We start from the raw sequence: 25,970 nt of genomic DNA on the forward strand, positions 1-25,970 counted from the left end.
CACCGGGGCGGCGCGGCGCGCGGAGATCGCGCGTATCCGCTCCTCCTTGCTGCGGGCGGCGAGGGAGGGGCCACACTACGTCCCCGACATCCTACTCTGGGAGCCATACTTTCGCCGCCGCCACGCCGAGCAACTCGAGGCCACCAACGGCGTCGTTCCCTTCGGCAGGCTCAACTCCGAGGGGAGGCGCCGATGGTGGGGCGTGCCCGGCCGCACGCTGGAGGCTGTCCTCGAGTACATCGAGGGCGGCAACACGCCGAGACTGGAGTACCCCTCCCCCCCGTCCTTCTCTCGCCGTCGTGGGAGCTCATGGACGCCGAGGCGCATGGACCCCGGGGCGTCCTCCTCCTCGTCAGGTCGGTCAACCGTCTCTCCCTGCCTCCGCCCCGTCAAGCCGGAGCCCCAGGACACGCCCCAGGAGACGCCTGTCAGCGCGCGCACCCGCAGCTCCGGCGTCTGCATCGACGACTCCGCCCCCGCCTCTGGCCGCCTCGTCCTTGTTAGGCCGAAGCCGGAGCCCGGCCTCCCCGCGGAGTATGAGGAGATAGCCCGGCGCGGCTTCTCCGACGAGGACGCCCTACGGTGGGCGCGGGACGACTACCTCGGCGACGAGGTGGTCCAGCAGCGCCGGGCCTTGGAGGAGATAGCCGCCCGCAAACGTGGGTGCGAGGACGAGCACGGCGTCGTGGGCCTCGACAGCGACGACGACGACGCCCCCGGACCGTCCAACCCGCCGCGCCAACCGGGGGAGGGTTGCAGCAGGGACGGCGGCCGCGGCGGGAGACGACGACGACGAGGGCGACGACTACACGCGGTTCTACCGCCTCCTCGGCATTTAGATCTGCAAGGCGGTGGGCGGCGAGGAGCGGCGAGGGAGACGACGAGGAGTAACCTAATAGCTTTTTTTTTCTTTTTGTAAAATATTTTAAATATGAACGAACTCGTCGAAGTTTGGTTGAATTTACGCCGTGTTTGTGCCGTAATTTATATTTTCAGAAAAACGTGGGCACCATGACTGGGGGACATCACGTCCCCAACGCGTCGTTTATCGCCGGTGCGTCCCAGGAACGATTTTTAGCGCATCCTAAGGGCCAACGGCTGGAGATGTTTTTAATGGCCCAATGACGAGGAGCCGCTCCCGTGACCACACAACCCAATGTGCTACAACGTTCCACGGGCTGGCTCGTTTACTAAATGTGCCGCGCCTGGGCCAGGAAGCAAGGCAGGTGGGCCAGCACGGCACGGCCCGTCCAGCACGGCACGGCCCGTCTAATAAACATGTCTCTGTGGGCCGTGCCGTGCTGGCCTTTTGGCCAGCTCTGCTCCCACCGCTAAAAAAAAAAGAGAAACCCACTGACTCCCGACTCCGACTCCCGTCCCCGATTCTCCTCCCGATCTCGCAGGCTCGCCGCCTGCCTCGCCGCACGCCGTCGCCGCCACCGGTTGCCAGGAGGCAAAGAGCCGGCCCTGCCCACAGCGCCCACCCAGCGCCCCTGCCCGCCCCACCCACCGGTCGCCCACCGCCGCACCGCGGCCTTGCCAGTCGGCGCCCGGCAGCCGCCCATTCCGCATTCGGCAGCAGTCCTGCCCTGCGGCCGGCGGTGTGCAGTTGCAGCGGCCAGCCAATTTGAGGTGCCTTTTCTCCATTCCCCAAGTTTTGGTTGGTCTCATTAGGAATTTAAGGTTTATATTCATGGATTATCTATCAGGTGGATTATGACAGTGCTATCTGCCACGTACATTAACACATACACATAACTTTGCACATAATTTCTTGTGTCCAATTATGTCATCATGATTGATATTTTTTTTAGGGAATCATAAACGATACTAGAATGTAAATTTTCGCTGTGTCCAATTATGTCATCATGATTGATACTAGAATGTAAATTTTTGCTGTGTCCAATCAGGTGAATTATGATTTTACACAGAATTTGCTGTGTCCAATCAGGTGGATTATGATAGTGCTATTGGTAAATTATAATTAGTATGTTAACATGTCATATTTACAAATCCTAGCCCCGCCACTGATCAGCGGCGATGGCGATCCGACACTACTGGTCGATGGCTGTCGCAGCCGTTGGGTTCCGCCTCGTTCTGGTGCTCTTCGGCGGAGACCTCCACCTTGCATCCCGCCCGGAGGTCTCCACCCCCCTCACGTCCCTCCGCCGCCGTAAGCACACCTCCTTGCTCTCAGTCCTTGCCCTGCAAACCCCAGCCCTTTTGTGATGTCGGCGTTCTCGTTTGCCTCCTGTGTATGTTGCAGTGGCAGAAGGTTACTGGCTGAAGCAGGCGTCCATGTCACCCTATTCCGGTACGTTACGCACCTCCCCTCTTTGATCGCTTTGCTAACTTTTAGCACTTCACATTTGCAACAGAATGGCCCAAATTTTGAGGCCAGGATAGTTGGGTGGGAGGTGGTATTATTAGGTAGTACTCCCTCCATTTCTAAATATAAGTCTTTTTAGAGATTTCCCTAGGGACTACATACGGATGTATATAGACATATTTTAGAGTGTAGATTCACTCATTTTGCTCCGTATGTAGTCCATATTGGAATCTCTAAAAGGACTTATATTTAGGAACAGAGGGAGTATTACAGAGCAATTTTTAAAATGCTTGACTGGGTTTCTACTGAATACTGATAGACATTATTTCATGTTCATTTTTCTGTAATGAACTACTGATAATTCCTGATGGATGAAATATGATATGACTGAATGACTCCTACTTAGCATCAGAGGCCTAGATGCTTCTTGCGATTACATCATAAATCTTAGCAATTAGCCATGATATTTTGCTCTTTGTAATGTTGATCTGTTAACAGTTTGTACTTGTAAATGATGGTCCAGCCTGTTGAGTGATCTGTTTTTCAGGTTCGATGTATCATGGTTCCCCTTTGCTTCTATCAGTTCTTGGTCCGCTAACCAGCAAAAGGTGATAGGTCCTTCGTTTTGATGCTTCTTTGATCATTTCTTTGATGTCGCCACTCTTGCTATGTCTCTTCATTTGACCAGATCACCATATAAAATGTTAGCATTCTAACACTCCATGATGTCACAGGTCAGGTGGACACCATTCTCATATATATTGCAGGTAAATAAGTTGCTATGTACTTTTCATTTAAACCAGTATATGTTTGTCTACGATTAATAACTTGTCCAAGTATACCTGATATTCATAGAAGAAAATCAGTTTTCTTAGGCTTTACTTTTTATGTTCTTTATCTTGCCCATGGTATCATTCAAACCAAAAAAAATGTAACCATAAACATTTTCACGACTTCTGCATTTTGCTGGCAGTCATGTAATATTACACTCATGAATGCACAACACAGTTTGGTTTTTGTGGCTGTAGATTTTATAGCTGCTATGCTCATTCGATCAACTGGGCGTACACTCCAAATGGCACGTAACAGAAGTTTGAAGTCTCTTGACCTCAGAAAATCAGTGAACAATTCTGGTGAGTCATACTAGTTAATGTTATACTTGAGATGTGCTTTATTGAATCTTGAGCTAAATTTGCCTTTTGTTTGGCACCACTCTCTACTTATTTTCCCAAGTACCAACAATCAGAAAAGGTTTTGAATTTTTGATACTTGTGACGGACAGCCCCGGAAGTGAAATCTTAGAGATGTTTTATTTGTCAAGTAGTTGTTGTCATTCTAAGCTTTATATTTTCTTAAAGAAGGAAGCCCACTTTTTTGACTTTTCCTTTACAAGGAATAAAAAGGGTTATATGAATTTGCCTTGTGGAATTTAATGTGTATAGTCCTCTGCTTGCCTGATAGTGTGAATTTGTTGTTGGTAAGCGAAAAATATACAATCTTGTCTGGAAACGTGTGAATGGAACATTACTCTCTTTGAGTCAGATGCTTTGTGCTTGTGATGCTTACTAATTGTTTATAGTACTGATTATCATGTTTGTTGACACTTACAGTGAACGTAAGCGCAGGAGACACTGCTTCTCTAATATATCTGTGGAACCCTTGGACAATAATCACCTGTGTGGGTTCATGTACATCACCAATTGAGAATTTAATGGTCGTGATAATGTTACATGGAGCCTGTTCACGTAAGTTAAACTCAACGTGTTTCCCTCTAGCCTTCTCGGTTTTTCAATATATCTCTTATACTTCCTCCGTCCCAAAATAAGTGTCGCTGACTTAGTACAATTTTGCACTAAAGTTGTACTAGATCAGCGACACTTATTTTGGGATGGAAGGAGTATTACTTACACTAGTTGTTTGCCTCATTGTTTGGCTTCTATTTGGCAAATCCTCAGTTAATAACATTTTTATGGAAGATAGTACAATGATCTTCAGACAACCTAGAATTGCCCAAATCTAATGCAACATCCTTGCAATTTTTATAGGTCTTGCGCCGCTTGCTGCATTTGGATATGTTATGGCAACACACCTTTCTCTTTATCCTGCAATTCTCATTCTACCTGTATGTGTCACAACCATTTTTTTTTTCAATGTTCAATGGTATGTACATGCCATTTATCTGCATTGCTGATCAACTGTTAGTTTTTCAGGTTGCTCTTTTATTGGGTTATGGTCCAGATACTCCTCCAACTAAAGTATTTCTTCAAAAAGGCTTGAGTGCCAATAAAATTGACATGTCAGATAATGGAAAAGGTACTAGCCAAAAAGGTTTTGGACAATTCTCATGGAAACCAATACTCCACTTCATATTGTGGGTGTTTATCTGGTCATGTTATGTGCTGTTATTGAACAGCATTATTCTAAATAAAGTGGGTGGCCTTCAGGAGATGTTTGAAAAGTAAGTTGTTCGACCATTTAATTCTTTTGTAGTCATCAAAACCATGTGAAAGAGTGTAATATTTTCTGTTAACCCTTTCTTTTTAATGAAAGGGGTTTCCCCCGCTCCATTTTATAGAATGAAGCACATTTTCTGTTAACTTCCCCCATTCATGGTGAATTTTAAAGGAGAAATGAATACAAGTCTTATTTATGAATTCAATTTAATTTTGGATATTTGCGTACTCTTATCAGCATTATCGGTATCCTCTCCATTTCCCCAACATTTCAACTTTGTTGTTGGGCCTCATTTAGTCAAAATCGTCTTTTGTTGCAATTGACTGCCTTTATCTGTTACCAAATGCCTAGTATCGACTTGTGTGCGTTGCAATTGACTGGCTTTTATCTGTTACCAAATGCCTATTATTGACTTGTGTGCATTGTTTTGCAGGACATATGGTTTTATCCTTACAGTGAAAGATTTATCACCAAATATTGGTGTGTTATGGTAAGTCTTAAGAAAGTGTAATTGGAACCCAAGTATAGTTTGACTAATCTAATTCGTTTGAGAATTAATGCAGGTATTTCTTTGCTGAAGTCTTCGACTTCTTCAGAAGCTTCTTTCTTATAGTCTTTAATATGAACATCATTTTTATGGTCTTGCCATTGGCTATCCGTTTGAAGCATCGGCCGTGCTTCCTTGCCTTTGTTTACACAGCAATTGTCGCAATGCTGAAATCTTATCCCTCGGTGAGTATATTTTACATGGTATTTCTGATGGATTTAATCCCTTGACTGCATAAGGTTGATGTTTAGTTTTGTTTCATGTTTTGCTCTTTTGTTTTTATTCCTAAATTCATGCTTATCTTGAAGGCTGGAGATTCAGCTCTATATCTAGGACTTCTAGGCCTATTCGCCAATGAATTAGCGGGTACCTAAACTGCTGCTATCGAATATTTTTGAATTAGTGTGCAATATTGTAAGAAGTTAATGCTCTTTAACTTTCCATCCTGCAGAGATGCAGTTCACCTTCTTCTTGTTTTTTGGATATATTGGAGTCTCTCTCCTTAGCCCTGTCATGCATAACCTATGGATCTGGAGGGTCTCTCTCTCTCTCTCTATCTCTCTCTTTCTACACACACATGTTGTGTACTGTTACTAACATGGCAGTGTTCACAGGGTACTGGTAACGCAAATTTCTACTTCGCGACTGGTTTAGCTTATACCTGCCTTCAGGTAACTATCCCTTTGTGTGAGCACAATATTGAATGTTCCTTAGAATGCTGACTGATTGTTCCTTCAGGTAACATCTCAGCTAGTAGTCGTGTTTCTTAACTTAGAAATCTGAGGGATTGTAGCATGTATAGTTTCTCTCACTCGCCCTTTTGACATATGTATTATATAATTAATGTTTGCCTTTTCTTTTTTACAGACCGTGTTGGTTGTAGAGACTGTAAGTTCAATGATAAAGCATGACAGGAAACTAAGGCTACTTACAAAAGCCTAACATCATTCCTCAGAAGGTCAGCACGTCAGATTCTTTTCTTGCTGGTTCCCTATGATGCGAACTTGCGACCAGTTTGCCGTTCTGGGATTCTGGGTAGATGTAGTGGATGATGTTTCATGTCATTTTGTATTGTACCTCCCACATTTGTACAATATGGACCAGATTGCTTAGCCAGGATTAGAGAAAGAATATAGGTTTCTCCCTCGAAGCTAACTATAGTCGGCACTGAATTTCTCCATGGATCCTTTGATTACTGCCTTGCCTGATCTTGGTGAAATTTATCCCTGGTAGCCTGTGCAATCAGCTTGTCAGGTAGCCTTTGGATGCCTCTGCTTTCGTTGTCAAGTCCATTTTCTTTCATCTTGGTAAAGCCGAGGTCATTGTCAGTCACACGTTGCAGTATTATCCCCTATGTACTGCAAATCAATGTTCAGAGATGTTCCTGGCACAGAAACCTTTGAACTGCAACAGAATTTCCTTCCGATCCCAGATAGTAAGTTGAGTTGCTGATAACTGATCGAGCGTACTACTTTACCTATTTATTTATCGTTAATTGTAGTTATATTCGAGCTTAATTTAGGCTTAACTGTAACCTCATGCGATGATTTTGTCCATATGCTCCTGTTTCTGTGCGTGTTACTCGTGTGCCATGTTCGTTGGTAAATGAAAGACGGGTAGCTTGTTTGATGCTGATTTCTATGGGCCGACACACATTTGGGTCTGTGTTTTATGATATATTCTTCTCTAGTCCGTGATCTTGTGACTCCAGCAGTTGCATTTGTGTTTTTGAGGTCACCTGCTGTAGCTAGTGTTATCATACCTTTTCCCAAGCATATTGATATTCTCTACTCGTTTCGTTCCATGTTGTGTATGTATATTAGTATATGGTACAAGTAATAAAACTAGTTTGGTGTTGTAGATATTGAATGTATTGTCTATAAATTTAATCAACCTTGAAAATGTCACCACCTAACGAGTCTCGCTCGACCGGCGGCAAAAGAGTCCATCCGCGGCGGCGGCGGCGGGCAGGGTCCGCTCGCGAGGAGCGACGTTTCCACATTCGCTACTACTACACAGAATCCATTGACTCGAACCTGTTGGAAAATCGAAAATGCTTTTACCAATCGGAGCGCTGAAACCTCGCTCTCGCGGCCTGCGTGCATGCTTCCCCATCCACCCATGTGTCGAGGAGGAGTTGTTGTCGTGCAAGTTACATCCACTTTCTCCGTGCGGCATCCACCCATCCCATGACCCATCCGAGCCACGATTCTCTCCGTCCCCCTCGGGCGACACATGTTCCCAGTTAACCCCGTGGATGGCTACGTTCGTTCCTTCGATCCCTCCCGGTCACGCCATGCCGATATTTGCTGGATTCTCCTGACCGGCAGGCGCCGCGCTACGCTCCTTCCCCACGCGCCCCTTTTTCTTTGGTCTTTGTCCCAATTTTTCTAGATCGTGCCACACCGTGCCGTCGACGTGTGGCCACTCCATCGACCATTTGGTTCATGCATCCTCACGGCAAAGTACTAGTAAGGAAAAAAGGAGGAGGAGCAAACAGGCATAGAACCGTACGTACACACTCATAAGGCTCTGAACCGTCCATCATGCATCGTGGACGAATGGGCTGCATGCACGAGACTACAATAATGATTGATGAGTACTACTCGTGTTCTGTTTTCTACTGGAGTAGCTAGCACGAGATCGATGGAGCCACAAGTTGCGCCCACAATGTTCGCTGGGGGGGAGAGGTTCATGCATCGCATGCACGGCGTGGCATGGCGTGCATGCACGGCGTGGCCCGGGGACACACGACGCCGGCCGACCCCGGCGCCGATTTGGCTGGCGTCGTGGAGGTGGTGGCCTGGTCGGTGGATAACATAAACTACTTGTCAAGTGGCGGTACAGCAAGTACATGGATATTGCGGGTGAGAGAAGATGCATGAGGTGATGTGAAATGAGAGGAGAGGGTGTGGCCTGATTGATTTCTGGCGGCGAGCAAGTTGGCCAAATTGTGAGGCGCCCGGTATGGCCTCGTGGACCTTTCTGCGCTTTTACACGTCCCCTGTCTGCTGCTGCTTGCGAGTTGCTCTTGCTTGCTTCCTTTCAATTTCTTTTTATTTGCCTTGGACAGGCAGGCCCACGAGAAATTCCCTTGCGCATGCATGTGCCTGCGCTTTTGCCACATGCACCTGCATATTCCTGTTAGCACCCCCCTCAAAACAAAAAAGAAAAAAAAAATCCCGTTAGGCGTTAGCACCTTCTGGTTAAAAGGACATTTGAGGGGAGATTGTTCCCGGAATACCTCCTTTGTTAGAGATAAGTGCAGAATTAGTTCCCCCACACAGGTTATCATCATGAAATCATCATCACTGTTATATTCACACGCGGGGGTATAGCATGGACGTAATGGGATGACGTCGCTATATATATATGGTCGGTGGTAATTGCACGTACGACTAACGACACTACGGGGAGTAGTGCCGGTTAAAATAATAGGAGAAATAGAAAAAATACATTGGCTTAAATCTGTTCATCCAAAAGCTCAAACTGATAGGGAAAAATGGGCTATGCATTTATACGTCAACAAAACCTTGCCGGAAAAGTAGATTCAGAGACGAGAGGGGTGATCTAGCCGAGGATTCAAAATTTTAGTCGGTGTCAATTCAAACTAACTTCAAATTTAATTTAAATTAGGTCAGTTTTCGTGACATATACAATTCTAACAGTATTAAGATATTTCAGTGAAGTCCAAATTTTCATGTAACCGAAAAAATTAAACCTTGATCTACACCGCCGTGGCGGGGGGGGGGGGGGGGGGGGGGGGGGGGGGGGGGGGTCGAAGCGGAGCACTCAAGCAACCGCTTCGACCGAACACTGCAAACAAACATCGCCTAGCGCCCTCGCCGTCATCTATTTTCTGAAATTTTCAACCAAAGAGAGACAGCATCAGCAGCCGAAACACGGAGACATACCAAACACCTGACCAATGGCGTTACTGTCAGGATACATAGTTTCATTACCCCGCAGAAAAAGAGAAAGATACATAGGTTCATTTTTTTTTTCGGGCAGAGGTCAGCACTCAGCGGTACTATACCACTATGCCACGTACGGGTCAATTATGGCTTGCAAGTTGGGGATGAACAAAAACTAAGCCCTACGCTAACCCGGAGCCGTACGCTACAATGAGATGCAAACAAGCCTCGTCCTATTAGCAACTTGCTCTCTTCTTTTTATTTCACACATAGAAAAAGTAACGCCGTGTACGTGTCGTCCAACAGCTGCGATCGATGGCGTGCTGGATCCAAGTCTTTTTGTCGAGAAAAGTGCCCAAGAAACCACATCATTGTCATCGCCAAACACACAAATGGTTGTCATGTGGTTTTTGTTGTTTCAATCAGATCGCCATCATCATAAGTCGTGTGTACGTTAACACACTCAAAAGTCGACAATTGCTCGACTGCGGAAAAGAAAATTCTCTGCTATTTGTTTCGCTTTGGATCCGTACTAAGCTCCCAGCCATAGGTTTTTCAGGTCTTTTTTTTTGCAGAGAACTTCGAGCTTTATTCAAACAAAAGTGTTTGCTGGGCAATCAGCCAAGAGGCTACTGACCAGAAAACTTGGAGTTTCAGAGATCCAGCTCTCGGTTACAGACACGTTACATGCCCGTTGCGCACACAGATGTGCTGGACCGTTAGCTGACCTGCTTACATGATTTATTACAAAAGAATCAAAACTAGCAGCAAGCTCCGCTATTTCGTAAAATACTGGTGCCACAACGGAGCGACTGTTGAGACGAGTGTTCCAGAGATTAACGATCTCTAGACAGTCGGTTTCCATCACCACTTGTGCATAGCCCCGTAGGTTTGCATAGATAACTCCATCCCGCAAAGCTAATGCCTCAGCAATCATCGGCTCGGTGACCCCCTGCAAGGGTTTACACCATACGCCTAGAAGCGCATCCTTAGAGCGAACAACTCCTCCCGCTCCGCTCATTCCGGCCAAGTGACGAACGGCGACATCGGTGTTGATTTTTACCTGACCCAATTCTGATGGCCTCCAGCCATGACCTGGCAAGAGAGCTGCCTGCTGTTGAGGAACGTCAAGCAAGGCCAGAGCTTCTCTGGTGAATCTAATAGAAGTCACCGGATCATACTTCTCTCCGTCATGTGTGCACCTGTTACGAGAGCTCCAAATAGACCACATGATGGTGATTATTGTTGCGCGCTCCTTTCCACTTAACATTGAGCCGCATAAAATATCGCTCGCCCAAGAGGATGGATGAAGCCTTGGCAGTTTGATATCCAACACCAACCTAGCTTCTTCCCAGAACCGTCGGGCATGTGAGCAGTGTAGCAATGCATGCTCCAGATCTTCCTCTTTGGCTTGACATACTTTGCATAAACTGACATCTCTGATATGCCTGTAGTGCAGCGTTTTTTCATCAGGTAGAATGCCCCGTAGGACTCGCCACCAGAAAACACGCACTTTTGGGACAACTTTGAGAGACCATAGCGATTTCCACAAGTGTGATTGATCTACTGAAGCTCCTGTAGCCTGCCCTTCACCTAGAGCTAATTGCTCGTTGCGGTTCATAAGAGCTCGATACGCTGTTTTCACACTGTAGTTTCCTGATTTCTCATGCGCCCATGCTAGGAAATCTGCACCACCACCCCGCCGCAATGGTATATTGAGAATTGCTTCAGCGTCTGGTGTGATAAAAGTTTCCCAGACCAACTCCCTATTCCATGTCCAGTTGGCTGTGTCAATAAGATCACTGACCCGCTCCACATTAGTATTAGGAGGTTTCAGCAACGGGGTTCTGGGAGCCATGGTGTGTATCCATTTATCTGTCCAAACGTTGATAGTGGAGCCATCACCCACCCGCTGGACTAAGCCCGTACTGAGAGCCTCATGCCCAACCACTATTGCGCGCCAAATTGCCGAGGCAGAATGAGGAACGTTGGCTTGCATAAAATCAATGTTTGGGAAATATCTCCCCCGCATAACTCTAGTACAAAGGGAATTTGGATTTGTCATGAACCTCCACCCATGCTTTCCCAATAGTGCTAAGTTAAAGAGATGGTAGTCCCGGAAGCCCATACCACCTTTGCATTTTGGAACTGTGAGTCCTTTCCATGATATCCAATGAAGAGATCGTCGATCTATGGAACTACTCCACCAGTATTTGGCCATACAGGAAGTTAAGCTCTTGCAAACTTTCTTTGTCAATAAGAAACAGTTCATACTGAAAGTGGGGATCGCCTGCACTATGGACTTCAACAGAGTTTCTCGTCCTGCACATGCAAAGAGCCGTTCAAACCATCCTTGCATTTTGCCTTTTGATCGATCCACAATATGCTCAAATGTGCCGCTTGTAATCTTTCCAACGGCTGTTGGGAGTCCGAGGTATCTCTCACTGAAGGTTTCAGCATACACTCCAAGAATCCCTTTCAAAGCTTGCCTGGATGAATGGGGGGTATTTGGGCTGAAATATAGTGCACTTTTATCCCGATTAACACACTGGCCCGAAGCTTCCCCATAAATCCGCAAAATCTGGTTGAGTCGCTCTGCACTGGCTGTATTTGTGTTGATGAAAATCAAGCAGTCATCTGCAAAAAGTAGATGACTAACCCAGGGCGACCGAATGCTCACTCTTACACCCCTGTCGATGTTGGCGCCATAATATTTCAGAAGAGATGAAAGGCCTTCTGCACATAAGAGGAATAAAAATGGTGAAGCTGGGCAACCTTGCCGAAGCCCTCTCGATGGGGTGAAGTAAGGTAGCAGCTCCCCGTTCACTCGAACCGAGAAGCGCACTGAAGTAGCACATTTCATAACCAATCGAACTAGTGTGTTACTAAAACCAAGTCTGAGAAGAATAGCCTCCAGGTAGGGCCACTCCACATGGTCATAAGCTTTCATCATGTCAAGCTTGACCGCACATGCCGTATTCTTCCCCTTTTTCCTTCTTCGCAAAGTATGAACACTTTCGAAAGCAACCAAAACATTGTCAGTTATTAAACGACCCGGAACAAAAGCACTTTGTTCCTCGCTTATAATTTCATCCATACAGCCCCGCATACGATTCGCAATTGCTTTTGCAGCTATTTTGTATAAGACTGGGCACAATGCAATGGGGCGGTATTGATGGATCATCTGAGGGTGTCTCACCTTGGGTATGAGAGTTATTGAGGTGTCGTTCAGTCCCACCGGTAGATCCCCTCCATTAAGAAATCCCAGCACCGCGGCTGTGACATCATCTTTCAGAAGTTGCGAATGGCGCTGGAAAAAACCCGCAGTGTATCCGTCCACCCAGGGGCTTTAGAAGGAGCCATCTGGAATAGGGCCTCCTGAACATGTCGTGGTTCATACGGTCTGTCGAGAAGCATGTTCATCTCCGGCGTCACCTTTACAGGGACATGATCCAACATCTCATCCATACCAAACGCTCCTTGTGATGTATATAGGTTTTGATAGAATGATTGTATTTCCGCTTTGTCCTCATCCGCATCAGTACACACTGAACCGTCAGCTCTTCTTAAACCACTGATTTTATTCATTCGCTGACGTTGTTTAGCTTGAGCCTGAAAGTATCCAGTGTTGCGATCTCCTTCTCGGAGCCAACTGACGCGTGACCGCTGCCGAAGCCAAATTTCTTCTAACTTGAGGGCCTCCCGAAGCTTGGCCTAAGTCCTTTACAAGGGAAGAATTAGTCCATCAAGGAGTGTAACCGTGCATATACATGGATTATCTGCTCCGAGCACAAATACACCCACATAAACAGTAAATTCTAGAAAATTAGTAAACACAATATAAAGAAAACTGATCTTTTTTTGTAGATGAACATTGGCAAATGTTCTAAGACTATGAAAGTTTTCATCCCGACAAACACATCCGTTGAGGTCTATGCAAAAAATTATCATAATCGGGACTCAAGAAGACGCATTTTGGAGCACTCAATTTTGGTCTAGTTGCGGATGTCAGGTCTTTTTAGCGGAGGATTTAGTTCATCAATGTGTTTAACAGTGCATATACCTGGACTATCTGCTTCTGAGCACAATATATATGTATGAACGATAGATTCTGAAAAAATAGTAAATAAAATTTAAAAAACCAGAATTGCTTGTAGATGAAACATTAAGAAATGTTCCGACATTCTAAAACAAATTACCTTGACAAGACATCCATGGAGGGCTATACATTTCTTTTTCAAAATTCAGGACTCAAAAAGTGTCATTTTGGAGCACTCAATTTCGGTTTTTGGCACACACACCTCTGCGGATGTCCTTTTGCGAAATTGTGCAGGATGTCAGAACTTCTGTTGATGTTCATATAAAAGTCAGTTTTTTTGTTCTTTTTTTACTATTTTTTGGAATTTAGTGTTCCTATGGGTTCATGTATATATATAGATTAGTGATGTGGTGCAGATATAAGTTAGGCAAAAGTGAGGTTGGACAACTCTGGAGTGCACATGATTGGCTATGAAAAGAGTCTGGGTCAGCAAAGTGTACAAGCTTACAATAATATTTTTCATTCTAGAGTACAATGTACCCCAAGCTTAGGATTGAAGAAACCCAAGCGCGCAGCTAATGTTTCTTGTGGTAAATTTATAAACTCAAATTATAGAATATCTTTTGTCAAAATGGAGGATTTGTGCATATCTACCACACTGATCGATCCAGATTTGCTTGCTTTAAGCTCATCTTTACAAGCTAACCCCCCTCACAAATATAACTAGGAGTAGATAATTAAGCAAGCCACAATACCGACTTGGGGAGAAAAAAACACGTCTTCCTCGGAGGGGTCGCACCAGCAAGACCCTAGCCACCACCTCGACCCTCCTCATCCTCCCTTGCCCCCCTCACCACCACCTTAGGACGCCAACGGGCGAAGCTCGCTCGATTGGAGGGGCCGATGGGGCTATCCACGAGATGTGGTGGCCTGATCGGCACGGATCATACCGTGGGGTTCCCGAGTGTGGCCCTGGCGTGGATTGATCTGGTGGCAACGCTCCTATACGTCGTGGTGTGCCGAAGTCGGTGGGTGTGGCAGGCAGGTCCGTGGTTGGTGATGGCAATAGTCGGGCTCTCGGTCAGCGATGTAAGCATCTTGGCATGGACGAGGTGGTTGCAGTTGAGGATCCTTTGTCCACTGGTCATCCTTCTCCCGAAGACGGGAATGAACCGGTGGGGGTGTTAGCCATGGCTAGTTTCAGGGAGGCGAGATCGTCAACATGATTCTAGTGTTTTCTCCAATGGCATAGGTGGGCCTTGGGGCTCTCTAAGCGTTGGCATCCAGCCAACGAGAAGGCGTCAGCCAGTAGAGAAGTTGCTCGTAGTGATGGTTTGTACAAAAGATTATGCAGTCTCCAAGTTAAACAAACATGATCTCGTCTCTGGATCAGGCAGTGTCGGCGTGCTTACACACATTGTGGCGTTGTTGAAGGTGTTGACTCTAAACTTGGTTTTGGGGAAAAAATCCGAAAGTTCAACATATGGTTGGACCCATCAACACCTGTGGTGGTTCCTTTTGAAGGCTCTCTAGGAGTAGCATACTTTTCATTGTTCATTTACATGTCAGTATGTAGATCATTGCACATGGTCATGGGGTTTGTGGTATGCTTGGAGATATTGCTGCAAGGTAGGGTGGCATTGGATTTTTTTTATAAGCTACTCCCTCCGTCCGTAAATACTTGTCATCAAAATGGATAAAAAAGGTGTATCTAGAACTAAAATACATCTAGATACATCCCCTTTTATTCATCTTGATGACAAGTATTTCTGGACGGAGGGGGTACTAGTTAGTTGGGCATTGATGTTTGGTCTACAATATTGTGTAATCAATGCTAACATATGACTGCGTGCACAATATGCATAAGTCAAGGCTTATTCTCTTCTTCAAATATATATTCATTAAGCAAGCGTAGGTAAGAGAAAGCACAATTGAGAGACGTAAAAAGGTTATAAGAGATGTCACATCAGATTTATGTCTAGTTGGAGGAGAGAGGAGAGGAGAGAAAAGGGAAGCGAGCTATAAACTTATAGCCGACCGTAGCATGAGCTCGAACACCCTTTGCGAGAGAAAGAGGTGGGCCATACATTAGTATAGCATACTAGTATGACTAACTACTTTATGAATGGGCTATTAGGTTAAATATAGGTGACGTGGCAACTCCATATAGCCAATTGTTGGCTATACTATTGACTATGCTCTAAGGGCACTCCCAATGCAGTTTTCTTAGCACGGTTTGATAGGTATTTTGCTGATGCAGTATAGTAGTTAATGAAGGGTGTAGCTTAGGCATCTTTCAATGCATGTGTGCTTAGACGAGGTGCTAAGGGCATCTCCAACACGGATTCTCAAACCGCTGCATACGCCCAGACCGCGCAGTCCGGATCCCGGAAGCCATCCAACGCGGGCCTGCATCGGTTCACCGAGCGGTCCGGACCATCTTTTTCCACAAACTGGAACCAAAAGCAGGGGAGGGGGCTTTGCGGGAGTCCGGACACGGGCACGTCGGACTCTTACACCCATGGCCCATCAAAAAGGAAGGCGGAGCCCGCCCTTTTGTTGCATCCCACACTATTTTCACGCCAAAATCCCCCACTCTCTTCTTGATGGGGAACGTTGCATGAAAAAAATCCTACGAACACCCAATATCTAATCTAGGAGATGTATAAAGACGAGAAAGCATTAATGATCTAGAGATCGTGGTTGGCGTAGTCGTACTCGTGTCGCGATCTAGTTCGATCCAAGTACCGCACGTGCGGCACCTCCGAGTTTAGCACACGTACGGCTCGGTGGCATCCTCTCCTTCTTGATCCAGCAAGGGAGGGAGAGCAGGTAGATGAGATCTGAACAACACGACGGGGTGGTGGTGGTGGTAGCGAAACTCCGACATGACTTCACCAAGCGCGTACCGGTGAAACTTGGGAGGAGTTGGGAGAGGTAACGGTCAAGGGTTGAAGGGGAGCTGCCCCCAACGCCTCCCCACTGAAGGAAATATGCCCTAGAGGCAATAATAAAGTTGTTATTTATATTTCCTTATATCATGATAAATGCTTATTATTCATGCTAGAATTGTATTAACCGGAAACTTAGTACATGTGTGAATACATAGACAAATAGAGTGTCACTAGTTTGCCTCTACTTGACTATCTCGTTGAATCAATGATGATTATGTTTCCTAACCATAGACATGAGTTGTCATTTGATTAACTGGATCACATCATTAGAGAATGATGTGATTGACTTGACCCATCCGTTAGCTTAGCACGATGATCGTTTAGTTTGTTGCTATTGCTTTCTTCATGACTTATACATGTTCCTATGACTATGAGATTATGCAACTCCCGAGTACTGGAGGAACACTTTGTGTGCTACCAAACGTCACAACGTAACTAGGTGATTATAAAGCTGCTCTACAGGTGTCTTTGATGGTACTTGTTGAGTTGGCATAGATCGAGATTAGGATTTGTCACTCCGATTGTAGGAGAGGTATCTCTGGGCCCTCTCGGTAATGCACATGTTCCTATGACTATGAGATTATGCAACTCCCGAGTACTGGAGGAACACTTTGTGTGCTACCAAACGTCACAACGTAACTAGGTGATTATAAAGCTGCTCTACAGGTGTCTTTGATGGTACTTGTTGAGTTGGCATAGATCGAGATTAGGATTTGTCACTCCGATTGTAGGAGAGGTATCTCTGGGCCCTCTCGGTAATGCACATGTTCCTATGACTATGAGATTATGCAACTCCCGAGTACTGGAGGAACACTTTGTGTGCTACCAAACGTCACAACGTAACTAGGTGATTATAAAGCTGCTCTACAGGTGTCTTTGATGGTACTTGTTGAGTTGGCATAGATCGAGATTAGGATTTGTCACTCCGATTGTAGGAGAGGTATCTCTGGGCCCTCTCGGTAATGCACATGTTCCTATGACTATGAGATTATGCAACTCCCGAGTACTGGAGGAACACTTTGTGTGCTACCAAACGTCACAACGTAACTAGGTGATTATAAAGCTGCTCTACAGGTGTCTTTGATGGTACTTGTTGAGTTGGCATAGATCGAGATTAGGATTTGTCACTCCGATTGTAGGAGAGGTATCTCTGGGCCCTCTCGGTAATGCACATCACTATAAGCCTTGCAAGCAATGTAACTAATGAGTTAGTTGCGGGATGATGCATTACGGAACGAGTAAAGAGACTTGCCGGTAACGAGATTGAACTAGGTATTGAGATACCGACGATCGAATCTCGGGCAAGTAACATACCGATGATGAAGGGAACAACGTATGTTGTTATGCGGTTTGACCGATAAAGATCTTCATAGAATATGTAGAAACCAATATGAGCATCTAGGTTTCACTATTGGTTATTGACCGGAGATGAGTCTCGGTCATGTCTACATAGTTCTCGAACCCGTAGGGTCCGCACGCTTAACGTTCGGTGACGATCGGTAATATGAGTTTATGTGTCTTGATGTAGCGAAGGTAGTTCGGAGTCCCGGATATGATCACGGACATGACGAGGAGTCTCGAAATGGCCGAGACATGAAGATCGATATATTGGATGACTATGTTTGGACTTTCGAAGGGTTTCGGGCAAGTTCGGACAAATACCGGAGTACCGGGGGGGTTCCGGAACCCCCCGGGGAGTGTAATGGGCCTATTGGGCCTTAGTGGAGAAGAGGAGGGGCGCCCAGGGCAGGCCGCGTGCCCCTTCCCCCTCTAGTCCGAATTGGAAAAGGAGGGGGGTGGCGCCCCCCTTTCCATTCCCCTCTCTTCTCCTTCCCTCTGTCCTACTCCTACTCTTGGAATGGTTGGAGTTCTACTCCCGGTGGGAGTAGGACTTCCCTTTGGGTGCGCCAAGAGTGCCGACCTCTCCTCCTCCTCCACTCCTTTATATACGGGGGAGGGGGGCACCCCATAGACACACAAGTTGAACATTGATCTTTTAGCCGTGTGCGGTGCCCCCCTCCACCATAATCCACCTCGGTTATACCGTAGCGGTGCTTAGACGAAACCCTGTTCCGGTAGCATCATCATCACCGTCATCACGCCGTCGTGCTGACAAAACTCTCCCTCGAAGCTCTACTGGATCGTGAGTTCGCGGGATATCACCGAGCTGAACTTGTGCAGACCGCGGAGGTGCCGTATGTTCGGTACTAGGATCGGTCGATCGTGAAGACGTACGACTACATCAACCGCGTTGTCATAACACTTTCGCTTACGGTTTACGAGGGTACGTGGACGACACTCTCCCCTCTCGTTGCTATGCAACACCATGATCTTGCGTGTGCGTAGGATTTTTTTTGAAATTACTGCGTTCCCTAACAGTGGCATCCGAGCCAGGTTTATGTGTAGATGTTATATGCACGAGTAGAACACAAAGGAGTTGTGGGCGTGGGTATATACATATTGCTTGCCGTCACTAATTGATTCTTGATTCAGCGGCATTGTTGGATGAAGCAGCCTAGACTGACATTACGCGTACGCTTACGCGAGACTGGTTCTACCGACGTGCTTCGCACACAGGTGGCTAGTGGGTGTTTGTTTCTCCAGCTTTAGTTGAATCGGATTCAATGAATAGGGTTCTTTCTGAAGATCAAAAAGCAATCACTATACTGCATTGTGGTTTTTGATGCGTAGGTAAGAACGGTTCTTGCTCAGCCTGTAGCAGCCACGTAAAACTTGCAACAACAAAGTAGAGTACGTCTAACTTGTTTTTGCATGGCATGTTGTGATGTGATATGGGCAAGACATGATGCAAAAATTTTATGGTATGAGATGATCATGTTTTGTAACACAGTTATCAGCAACTGGCAGGAGCCATATGGTTGTCGCTTTATTGTATGAAATGCAATCGCCATGTAATTGCTTTACTTTATCACTAAGCGGTACCGATAGTCGTAGAGGCAATAGTTGGCGAGACGACAATGATGCTTCGATGGAGACCAAGGTGTCAAGCCGGTGACGATGGTGATCATGACGGTGCTTTGGAGATGGAGATCAAAGGCACAAGATGATGATGGCCATATCTTATCACTTATATTGATTGCATGTGATGTTTATCCTTTATGCATCTTATTTTGCTTAGTTCGGCGGTAGCATTATAAGATGATCTCTCACTAAATTTCAAGGTATAAGTGTTCTCCCTGAGTATGCACCGTTGCTACAGTTCCTTGTGCCGAGACACTACGTGATGATCGGGTGTGATAAGCTCTACGTTCACATACAACAGGTGCAAGCTAGTTTTGCACATGCAAAATACTCGGGTTAAATTTGACGAGCCTAGCATATGAAGATATGGCCTCGGAACACTGGAGACCGAAAGGTCGAGCGTGAATCATATAGTAGATATGATCAACATAGTGATGTTCACCATTGAAAACTACTCCATCTCACGTGATGATCGGACATGGTTTAGTTGATATGGATCATGTGATCACTCAGATGATTAGAGATATGTCTATCTAAGTGGGAGTTCTTAATTAATTCGATTAATTGAACTTTAATTTATCATGAACTTAGTACCTGATAGTATTTTGCATGTCTATGTTGTTGTAGATAGATGGCCCGTGCTGTTGTTCCGTTGAATTTTAATGTGTTCCTAGAGAAAGCTAAGTTGAAAGATGATGGTAGCAACTACACGGACTGGGTCCGTAACTTGAGGATTATCCTCATTGCTGCATAGAAGAATTACATCCCGGAAGCACCGCTAGGTGACAAACCCGCTGCAGGAGCAACGCCAGATGTTATGAACACCTAGCAGAGCAAAGCTGATGACTACTCGATAGTTCCATGCTTTATGGCTTATAACCGGGACTTCGACGATGTTTTGAACGTCATGGAGTATATGTGATGTTCCAGGAGTTGAAGTTAATATTTCAAGCAAATGCCCGGATTGAGAGATATGAAGTCTTCAATAAGTTCTACAGCTGCAAGATGGAGGAGAATAGTTCTGTCAGTGAACATTACTCAGAATGTCTGGGTACCACAACCACTTGACTCAACTGTATAACACCCTCAATACGACTATAGCTCCCACGTGTCGAGGCACGACTTAGAGACATAATCGCATTGAAGGCATATGTCGCAAGTTAGGCAATCTTCACAACATCCCATGTAATATAAATAATAAAGGGGAGATAACATAGTTGGCTTACACTCGCCATGTCAATCAAGTACATAAATAACATTACATCATCCAAACACTCATGGCCCGACTACTGCGCCAAAATAAAAGAGAACCCAACATGCGGCACGGTCCCAATCACCCCCAACTGGGCACCACTACTGATCATCAGGAAAGGAAACATAGTAACATTGAGAGTCCTCGCCGAACTCCCACTTGAGCTCAAACGCGTCTCCTGGAGCGGAATCATCAGGCCCTGCATCTGGTGTAATAGTAATCGGTGAGCCACAGGGACTCAGCAATCTTGCACCCTCGCGATCAAGACTATTTAAGCTTACAGGTAAGGCAAGGTAAATATATGTGAAGCTACAGCAAGCGACTAGCAAAAAATGGTGGCTATCCTGTTCGCAAAAGAGAGCGAGAAGAGGAGGCAAAGCGCGAGCGAGAAACTAGAGAGTAACCTGCGCAAACATTACTCCAACACCGTGTCCACTTCCCGGACTCCGCCGAGAAGAGGCCATCACGGTAACACACTCAGTTGATTCATTTTAATTAAGTTAAGGTTCAAGTTATCTACAACCGGACATTAACAAATTCCCATCTGCCCATAACCGCAGGCACGACTTTCGAAAGTTCAAATCCCTGCAGGGGAGTCCCAACTTAGCCCATGACAAGCTCTCATGGTCAACGAAGGAATAGACCTCCTCCCAAGACGTACCGATCAGACTCGGTATCTCGGTTATTCAAGACACTTCGACAGGTTAAAACAAGACCAGCAACACCGCCCGAATGTGCCGACAAATCCCGATAGGAGCTGCACATATCTCTTTCTCAGGGCACAATCGGATAAGCAATCCGTACAACTAAAACCAGCCCTCAAGTTTCCCCGAGGTGGCACTGCAAGGGGCTCTAGGTTGGACCAACACTCAGAGGAGCACTGGCCCGGGGGGTTTAAAATAAGATGACCCTCGGGCTCCGGAAACCTAAGGGAAAAGAGGCTAGGTGGCAAATGGTAAAACCAAGGTTGGGCATTGCTGGAAAAGCTTTAATCAAGGCGAACTATCAAGGGGTTCCCATTATAACCCAACCGCGTAAGGAACGCAAAATCCGGGAACATAATACCGATATGACGGAAACTAGGGCGGCAAGAGTGGAACAAAACACTAGGCGAGAGGCCGAGCCTTCCACCCTTTACCAAGTATATAGATGCATTAAGATAACAAGGCAATATAATGATATCCCAACAAGTAAATAAATGTTCCAACAAGGAACGGCCTCCAATCTTCACCTGCAACTAGCAACGCTATAAGAGGGGCTGAGCAAAGCGGTAACATAGCCAATCAACGGTTTGCTAGGACATGGTGGGTTAGAGGTTTGACATGGAAATTTGGGAGGCTTGAAAGCAAGTGGTAGGCATCGTAGCATTGGGAAGCAAAAGAGCGAGCAAACTAGCATAGCAAAGATAGTAGTGATTTCGAGGGTATGATCATTTTGCCTGCAAAGTTGTCAGAGTTGACTGGATCCTCGAAAGCAAACTCAACGGGCTCCTCGTTAGCGAACTCGTCTCCCGGCTCTACCCAAACAAGACAAACAAGCAACAAAGACATAATCAACCACGTGGAAGGATCAAACAATATGATGCAAAGATGATATGCTATGCGGGATGCGATGCGGGATGCATATGCAAGATGTGACAAGGAATGCATGACCCTGTGCTCAACTTGGGAATCCAAGTGTGCCACTGGAAAGATGAGATGAAATCGCTTCAAAACGATATAAAGAACGCCGGAATCGGAGTTACGGTTTGGAAATGGCAAGCGATTCAAATATGACATCGGTCTGCGATTTACAGCAAGTAGCCATATAAATGCAACGAGATGTACATGATACAATAACCAAACATGACAAAAAAATACATGGCAGGGAGGCATACAAGATGGTTAACAAAAGTCTAGCACTGAGCTACGGCCAATTCATCCATTAACAGGTTCAAACAAGCATGGCAAAAATGCATATGGCAAACAGATTTCAGACTTAGTGAAATTAACACTTGTCTGGAATTTCAGATCAGGTAGCACTCTTTGGAGCAACAAAACTACATGCTACAGGACCTAAACATGTCAAAGTAAAGCATGGCATGGAGCTATTCAATGAGCTTAACAAAAGTCCCTTAGTGACCTTGAGCCAAAAGGGATCAGAAAATACAATTGCAAGCATGTGAACATAGCGAAAACATAATCAGTTTTCAGACTTAGTGAAAACTGGAGCATGCTGAAAACATAACTCAAGGAGGCATGTTTACGAGCTTGATGCACTCACTACAGAGCAAGTCATGCCTAACTAAGCATACATCTATCAAGAACACACAAAATTCAAGCTAGACATGGTAAGAACACTAGCATAGCATGCACGGATCAACTACAACATCATCGGCAAAATTGCAAACAAGTTGACAATCTGCCCAGATTCACAAAGTAGCAAAAGTAGAGCTCGATTGACTCAAGCTAGGGTGCTCCATAATTGCAAAAAAAGACATGGATGGATAGAGCACTACAAAATTAACAAAATATCCTTACTGATCATCCTCAAAAGAGGCACGGATCACTAGGAAACAACATGAACATATGGCCATATGAGATAAACAGCTCAAGGACTTAGTGGAAATGCTAACTCCCTGAAATCAGCATTACCAAGTGCCTCACTTTGCAAGCTCGTGCTAGTCACCACACACATCACAAAAATACATGGGTTGCACCTATGGAAAGATGACAAAACCCTTAACAAAACATATGTAAACTCATGGGCATATCATGCACACAATAATCATGGCAAAAATGACAAAAAGCTAAATGGAGCAGCAGATCTGACAAATATCTCAAGTTGCCCTCTTCTAACAGAATTTCGGGCATCAAGATGAACTCAAATGAAAATGATGCAATGGAATGAAATGATGTGCTCTTTGAGATGAACATTTTGATATGCTATATGCCAAAAACGGAGTTACGGATGCGGAGATATAGCATGATGAACAGGAGCACATGGATTAGGGTTTCGAGAGAAAAAGTCAACCCGAGGAGGTATTTTCAGATCTTTATCCAGTGCACAGAAACCGAGGTCCGCCGGAATCTTCGTCGGAGTAGAGGGCCGCGGTGGCCGGAGGAAGGAGGAGGCCGGCCGGAGCTCGTGGCGGCGGCGGCGGGCAAGGACGCCGAGGTGGCCGCGGTTGGCGCGGGCGGCGTCTCGGGCGGCCGACGACGAGGGTTGGTGGCGGCGGCGGCGACGGCGTCCCACGGCGGCGCGCCGACGGGCGTCGGGGAGGAGGAAGGGCGCGGGCGGCGCGGCTCCCCTGGGCCACGGGGGCCCGACGTGGGCCTGGCGGGCCCGCGCGGGTGGCGGCGCGACGATGTGGGCATGCTCCCATGTGGTGGCGCGCGATTGGGCGGCTGTGGCGGCGCGGACGCGTCCGGTCCGGACGGACAATGTCCGGCGCGGCGCGAGGGGTGGATCTAGGGTTTTTCGGGAGGAAGGAGAAGGAGATTTTCGGGGGTTCTTTAAATAGGCATAGAGGGAGCTAGGAGAGTCCAAATGAGGTGCGGTTTTCGGCCACGCGATCGTGATCGAATGATCTAGATGATGGAGAAGGCTTAGGTGGGTTTTGGGCCAAATTGGAGGGGTGTTGGGCTGCAACACACACGAGGCCTTTTCGGTCCCTCGGTTGACCGTTGGAGTACCAAACGAAGTCCAAATGATACGAAACTTGACAGGCGGTCTACCGGTAGTAAACCAAGGCCGCTTGGCAAGTCTCAGTCCAATCCGGAAATGTTTAATCCCCACTCATAAAAGAAAGGTAGAAATGACCACCGGAGGAGAACGAAGCGCCGGAATGCAAAACAGACAACGGGGAAAAGCTCGAATGCATGAGACGAACATGTATGCAAATGCAATGCACATGATGACATGATATGAGATGCATGACAACGACAACAACACACGGAGACAAAGACCCGAACCCGAGAAAATAAAATAACTTAACGCCGGAAACGGCAAGAGTTGGAGTACAAATTGGGAAAGTTACATCGGGGTGTTACAACACTCCACCACTACGAAAGGATCTCGTCCCGAGATCTAGGACTGAAAGAACGCCGGGTACTCAGAACAGAGGTGATCCTCGCGTTCCCAGGTAGCTTCACGGTCGGAATGGTGTGACCACTTGACTTTGAGAAATTTGATTGACTTATTGCTAGTCTTGCGTTCAGTCTCTTCAAGAATAGCAACTGGGTGCTCACGATAGGAGAGATCTTCTTGGAGCTCAATGTCTTCGAAGTTGACGGTGCGGTCAGGAGTCTTGAAGCACTTTCGGAGCTGAGAGACATGGAACACATCATGAACATTTGCAAAATTTGAAGAAAGCTCGAGTTGATAGGCGAGATCGCCTCTCTTGCTGACAATCTTGAAAGGTCCCACGTATCTAGGGGCAAGCTTCCCTTTGATACCGAAGCGACGAGTACCTTTCATAGGAGAGACGCGGAGGTAAACATGATCTCCGATCTCGAAAACCAAATCACGGTGCTTACTATCATAGTAGCTCTTCTGGCGGGATTGGGCTGCTTTGAGGTTATCACGAATGACTTTGCACATTTCCTCTGCCTCTGTGATTAAGTCATTACCCAAAAGCTGACGTTCACCGGTTTCAGACCAGTTGAGAGGGGTACGACACTTCCTGCCATACAGAATTTCAAATGGGGCCTTGCCCGAACTTGCTTGAAAACTGTTGTTGTAGGAGAATTCAGCATAAGGAATACAATCCTCCCACTTCATGCCGAAGGAGATCACACAAGCCCTAAGCATATCTTCAAGAATCTGGTTGACACGCTCGACTTGACCGCTAGTTTGAGGATGGAAAGCTGTGCTGAAGCGGATGTTGGTGCCCATGGTCTTCTGAAAAGAATCCCAAAACTTTGAGGTAAAGATGCTGCCACGGTCTGAAGAGATCACTTATGGAATACCGTGCAGAGAGACAATCCGAGAGGTATAGAGTTCCGCCAATTGAGCTGCAGTGATCGACTCTTTGATAGGCAGAAAGTGAGCCACTTTGGTGAGTTTGTCGATGACAACGAATATAGCATCATTGCCACGCTTGGACTTTGGAAACCCAGTCACGAAGTCCATTTCAATGTGGTCAAACTTCCATTCTGGAATGGCAAGAGGTTGGAGGAGACCAGCTGGCCTTTGGTGTTCTGCCTTCACTCTTCTGCAGACATCACACTCATTCACGAATTGAGTAATCTCGCGCTTCATTCGAGTCCACCAATAAGCCTACTTAAGGTCCTGATACATCTTCGTGCTCCCAGGGTGGATGGAGAGGAGAGAATTGTGAGCCTCGTTCATGATCACTTTACGAAGTTCACCTTTGGGTACAACAATACGATCCTCGAAGAAGAAAGTATCCTTATCATCAAGGCGGTAGCACTTGTACTTGGGCTGGCTCTTGGCAATCCCAATCTTCACCTTTTTCACCATAGCATCAAGAAGCTGGATTGGCGAATCTGGTCTTCC

At 46.2% G+C, this 25,970-nt stretch overlaps 1 protein-coding gene across 2 annotated transcripts; it reads left to right on the forward strand.

Moving 5' to 3' along the window:
• The first annotated feature begins 1,333 nt into the window (after window positions 1-1,333).
• Window positions 1,334-6,600, forward strand: LOC125536263 (phosphatidylinositol glycan anchor biosynthesis class U protein-like). 2 transcript variants are annotated; one of them, XM_048699456.1, is made up of 15 exons: window positions 1,334-1,632; window positions 2,020-2,173; window positions 2,267-2,314; window positions 2,877-2,937; window positions 3,064-3,096; window positions 3,338-3,462; window positions 3,940-4,074; window positions 4,375-4,451; window positions 4,540-4,787; window positions 5,217-5,273; window positions 5,347-5,515; window positions 5,639-5,696; window positions 5,782-5,867; window positions 5,945-6,001; window positions 6,198-6,600. In XM_048699456.1, the coding sequence occupies exons 2-15, from the start codon at window positions 2,041-2,043 to the stop codon at window positions 6,270-6,272; spliced, it is 1,362 nt and encodes a 453-aa protein (XP_048555413.1). In that variant the 5' UTR covers window positions 1,334-1,632; window positions 2,020-2,040; the 3' UTR covers window positions 6,273-6,600. The 2 variants fall into 2 exon arrangements, with proteins under 2 accessions (XP_048555413.1, XP_048555414.1); XM_048699457.1 differs by having other exon boundaries at window positions 2,036-2,173.
• The last annotated feature ends 19,370 nt before the right edge of the window (window positions 6,601-25,970 follow it).

Source organism: Triticum urartu, chromosome 2 (assembly GCF_003073215.2).
Source record: "Triticum urartu cultivar G1812 chromosome 2, Tu2.1, whole genome shotgun sequence".
In the NCBI taxonomy this organism is placed as follows: Eukaryota; Viridiplantae; Streptophyta; class Magnoliopsida; order Poales; family Poaceae; genus Triticum; species Triticum urartu.